This window comes from Apis dorsata, unplaced genomic scaffold, assembly GCF_000469605.1.
Source record: "Apis dorsata unplaced genomic scaffold, Apis dorsata 1.3 scaffold_988, whole genome shotgun sequence".
Lineage (NCBI taxonomy): Eukaryota > Metazoa > Arthropoda > Insecta > Hymenoptera > Apidae > Apis > Apis dorsata.
In genome coordinates this window covers 1-5,832 of record NW_006264091.1, presented here as the reverse complement: position 1 = coordinate 5,832, position 5,832 = coordinate 1, and the positions used below count along the sequence as shown (strand labels likewise).

Genomic DNA, 5,832 nt, shown 5'->3' with positions numbered 1-5,832 from the left:
TATTATATATTATATAATATATATAATTATATATTATATAAAAAATTTGAATAAAATATTGTTATAAATTTTTTCATTTTCACATACAAGGATTAAAAGCCAATAAATTTAAATTTATATAATTTAATTCTCTTAAATTTAATTAAATTAAACAAATAAGAATTTTTTTATTGATTAAATTTTTAATTGACAAGTTAATTAAATTATTACTATGAAAATACTTATTCATTTAATTTGTTAATGAAAATTTAAACAATAAGAAAATTTTTAACCATTTAAATTATTTTTAAAGAATGTGATTTATAAATTAGATATATTATCCTTCTTATTCTTCATATATGTAATATTTACCCTGCATATATTGCACCAAGATTTGCAAAAAGCCATTCTGGGCTATTAAATCCTAAAATGCAAACTCCATGATACCGTTCTAAACCCAATTTCAAGAAAGCTTTGGCTACAATTCTCACTTGACTTTCATATTCACTAAAAATATACATTAAAACAAATAATTCATTTTAAATATTAAATTTTTTTTACTTCTAAAATGCTTACCTATATGTATATGTTTTTCTTATACCATTTTCATCAGGTCTTGCCACCAAAGCTAAATGATTAGAATATTTCTTAACTGTATTTGACATTAATCCAGGAATTGATATAGGCATTGAATCTTCATTATTTAATTGTATTCGTACACGTCCATTGCATTCTGTAGTCTTAAAACTATCAGCAGGTAAAATTTGATCAGGTCCTATAAATAAAATAAGTAAAATAAATATGTGCTTTATAATTTAATTTTTAACTTTTTAAAATTTGGATATTTACCATCGAGACCAGTTTCGCTGTAATGCATAAAATTTTTGTCCGTTATATCCTGTAAGATTAAAAATTTTAATTACTTTTTCTTTTCTTTCTTTTATTTTTTATATTATACAAATATAAATGAGACGAACCTGTCGATATGTTTTTCCGTATCAATTTTAATGATTTTGAAATATATTATAAAGAACATTATTTTAAATAATTTTTTTTTATATATGACAACAATTAATTTTAATTATCGAGTTATTCCTAAAAAACTTTTGATAGAATTACTTAAATATATTACTATTGAATTTTGCTTATGTGTACGCTGTTTACGTTATTACGCGACCATCTCTTATCTTATTACATACATTTTTTTAAGTTTTTTCTATAAATAAAATATGATATATATTCTTAATTTAGATACATTATATATATTTATTATTTATTAATTAATTAATATATAGATAAATTATATATCTCATTTTTTGTTATTCTTTAGATATATTATATATTATTTTATTTTAGTGGATATTTTATGTATAATGTAATCAAACTAATTTATGAAATAGAATAAATTTTATTTTAAGTCTTAAATCATCTTTTATTAAATTTGTATTGATTAAATTAAAAATTTGGTCATTTATTGGTTATTTTTTACAATAAAAAAATTATTCTAATTGTTTAAAGATTGAAAACTTCATCTTTTATTTAAAATTTAATAAATAGAAGAATATATATATGTAGATGATGTATTGCTTCATCGATGCATACATATAGGCAGAATTCAATATATAGTCATATCAAAAAATTTTTATGAATAATTTGAAAATTAAAGCCGATCATCAGAATTATATATAATATATATAATTATATATAATGAAATAATGAAAAAAATTTCTCCAAATGATACCATAATTTTTTCAAGTTTTAAACTTATCAAGATCGAAGATGAGAGAAAAAGTATATTGATAGATTTATGACGAATGATATTAGAAATAAACTTTCTAAAAAAAATTATTTAATTTTTTTTTTTAATTATCACACCTTTTCATTTATCGTAAAATCCTTTATTATTCCATTTGTTTGAATTGGCTGCATCGTCGTCATTATCTAAAATAACATAATATAATAAGTTTTATACATAATTAAGTAAAACTTAAAGTATTTAAAATTTAATTTGTTTTATAATAAATATTTTAGCATAAATATTTTCGAATATGAATATAGTTAATATAAATCATAAATATTAATGATATGTAATAATTTAATTTTGTTAATTTTTTATCTTAAATTTAAATATTACATTTCATGAAGTTTAATAATTATCATCTTATTTCAATGTATTAAAAATATATATCATTATACCATATAATTAATGCAATTAGTGATAAATAAAAATTTTTTTGCTTGTGATTCAAATTTGATAATTTATATAATGCTTGAAAGAGAAATGGAAATTTGATTTATATAACTGTATAATGTGATTTATATAATTTAATAAAAAAAAAAAAAATTATTTTGCATGAATATAATATTTTTTATAATTTTATAATATTTTAACAATATATTTTTTAATATTTTGAATTTTTTATTCGTAACAATTTAAATTATAAACTTTCTTATTAAATCTTTTTTACTAAATCTTTAAAATGATAATTTTTAAAATTAATTACGTGATATTTTGATATTTTTTTCTTTTTAGTTAATTAATTAATAAATTATGTAAAAGTCTACTTATTATCTCATATTGCGTCATTTATATTAGCATTTTTATATTGCGTCATTCTCATAAATATTTTCATAAATTATAAATTTATATAAATTTTATTTTAATTCATTTCAAATTTATTGTATTTATATATATTTAAAATCATGATCCAAAAAATCGATAATGATTCTATATAAAAAAACTCGAAAAAAAATATATTTTTTAATTTAAAACTTCATTTTATCAGATATATTAAGTCTTAAAAATTTTTAACTATAAATAAAATTAACTTGTTGACTTTTGATTAGAATGAATCGATAAGAATTAATTTTAATTCATATGAAAATAAACATATAAAATAAATCTTTTTTATTTTAAAATAAATCTATTTTATTTAAAAATTAATTTTCAAAAAAATTGAATTTGAAAATTTAAAAATTATATGATTATCAATTATCTTGACTATAAATGTCGTTGTTGAGCAATTTGATCTTTTATATTTTAATATATTACTAAAAAACTTATTTCTGGAGATACATTATAAATTAGATAAGAGAATCGAAAGAAGTTAAAAATATAAATTTTATTGTTTTATAATATAATTAATTTATAAGAATAATAATTATTATAGAAATAACATAGAAATTTTTTAATAAAATAGAAACGATTCAATTAACATGCCAATATAAATTGAAAATTTTTTAAATATATCCAAAATATATTATTGCATTCAAAAAATTTGTTCATACATGTTATTGAAGACTATTATAAAAATATATAAAAGATTTATAAAAAAATTAAAAAATAATAAAAAAAAATGCGATAGTAATTATAAATAGTTTTAAATAGCATAAAGGAATTAATTGATGCATTTATCATAGATCATTGAATTACGCTATAATATGGTTATCATTTATCAGTCTTAAAAGACTGATATATTTAAATTACAAAATATTAATTTAATAAATATTTTTTTCTATTCAATTCAATTTTCCATTTATTATGGATTATTTAAAATTAATAAAATACTTTTAAAAATATCTTTAAAAAATAAAATTTCGAACAGAATTTATTTAATCTGTAAGAAAACTATTTAATTAATGAAAGTCAATAATAGAATAATATTTTTTGGCGATACATTTAAGCATTAAATAGTGCATTTCTTTTTTATTTATATTAACTGTTAATATAAATAATTCATTGTTAACTGATTGTTAAATTGTTAAAAGTGTAAATTTTTTATATGTTTGCTTTGTCATTATATTAATAAAGAAATGAAAAAATATAATTAATTAATAATCACAGTAATAATTATGAAGAATCTTTTATGAAGAAAAAATAAAAAATTAAATTATGAAACGCATTTATAATGACATGATAATTTATTTCGGAAATCCAAGAATGAACATGCAAACAAAGTCATTAGATGATAAACAGAAAACACATAAAATTGATATTTTTTGATTATATAACAAATAGTAATTTTCCATTAATAAATTAAAATTACAAATTTAAATTACCTTGAAAACAAATAAAACTTGAGAAAAACATTATATAGATTTCAATATATATATATATATATATATTTCTTTACTTTCTTTATATATATATTTTTACTTTTTATTTTTTTCATATATATATACTTTCACTTATTACATAATTAAAATTAAAATTAATTATTTGATTCAAAATACAAATTTTTTACTTGTAATTTGATTTCAATATTAAATAAAATAATGAAATTTTGAATTTTTGTATAAATTTAACAAAAAAAGTTAGTTTTGATTTTGATCACACTAATTGTTATAATTATTAATTTTAATTAAAAATAATGAACTACATACAATAAAAAAAGATTATAATTTTTTTTAGATTTATGAATGAATTTAAGACATAGTAACAAAATAAGTGCGATATTATTGACAATTTTGTTATAGAACTTTCTTTCTCATTTCCTTTCTTTTTGTACTGCTGAGAATAGTACCGTTAAATGTCAATGATTCGAAGGTAGAAAGTGGGTCTATAGTTATAGTTCAAATAATTTATTTTTTTCAATTAAAAAATTATATTATATTTGATAATATAAAAAATGAAAATAAAGATATAAATTTGAAATGATTAATGATATAAAGAAGTTTTGTTTTTTTTTCCTATTTTTAAATAATAATTTATCTATAAATATAAATTATTTTATATGGAATTATCATTTATGAAATTTTATTATTTTATTCTTTTATTTTTATCAAATTGTTTTAATCCAATGATAGAATAATGCATGAATAATTTTAAAATCATTATATTTTTTATTTATTCGAAAAATTATATATCAATATATTTTATATTTATAAGAATTCTATTATTTTTAATTTTAAAATTTTTATACATTTAAATAAAATTATTAACAAGATTAATAAATGTTTTATAAAAAAATTAAATATCAATTTTTTTTTTAGTTCAATCGATCTTTATTATAATAAATTTTTTTTAAATACCTGTTCATAATTAAAATAAAAAATATTTTTATTTGAAAATTAAAGACATTTAATATGTTGACAATCACTTTTTAAAATCACATGTTTTAAAACCATTTCATTATATTTTACATATAATATATTATGTATAAAGAAAACATTAATATTTCATAGATTAGTTATCAGATAAATACATTATTTATCATTCAAAATCAATAGTCATTTTTTCATCATACATTGAAGTTTATAATTGCTCGATTCTTCAAATGCAACATATATAAAATTTAATGCACAATTTATATTATGTTTAAAAAAATAAATAAATTCTTAAATTAATATAATTTTCTTCGTTATATTTAAATTCATATAAATTCTTTCAAATGTTCAAAATTTGTGTTTTATATATAATGTCTAATGTATATTAAATATTCATTGTTTTTCTTCATCTTTCAATGAATCTGAAAAGTGGGGAATGAACTTAAACCCGTTACTAGTGATCACGCCACATCGAAATCATATGTTATTTTGAAATCGAAAATCACGTAATACCGATGAATTTATATCGCATAATAATGAATGTTATTTCGAATTCATTAAAATATAATCATTAAATTTATTTATCTATAGTATATATTTTTTTTTATCTATAGTATATTAAATAAATTATTTAAAATCATCATTAATATTTAATTACATTCATATTTATTATTGTATTATTAATTATTACATTAATATATTATTATTACATTATTACATTAATATATTAAGTTTCTATATAAATATAATATAAATATAATAATACATTTTTTATAAATAATATAAAAAATAAATTTATAAAAACAA

The 5,832-nt window shown here is 16.1% G+C and overlaps 1 protein-coding gene across 2 annotated transcripts in view; it reads right to left on the bottom strand.

Annotated features, from left to right (window-relative positions):
- LOC102680274 (long-chain-fatty-acid--CoA ligase ACSBG2) overlaps window positions 1–1,917 on the bottom strand; it is a 5,754-nt gene extending 3,837 nt beyond the window's left edge. The window contains exons 1-4 of one of the 2 annotated variants that reach the window (XM_031514369.1): window positions 1,855–1,917; window positions 829–877; window positions 556–754; window positions 352–486 (exon numbers count right to left, since the gene is read on the bottom strand). In XM_031514369.1, the coding sequence (XP_031370229.1) occupies window positions 352–486; window positions 556–754; window positions 829–877; window positions 1,855–1,917 (446 nt within the window). Of the gene's footprint in view, window positions 1–351; window positions 487–555; window positions 755–828; window positions 878–956; window positions 976–1,854 lie in introns of those variants that run through there. The other variant, XM_006624030.2, reaches the window with a different exon arrangement.
- Between the last annotated feature and the right edge of the window lie 3,915 nt (window positions 1,918–5,832).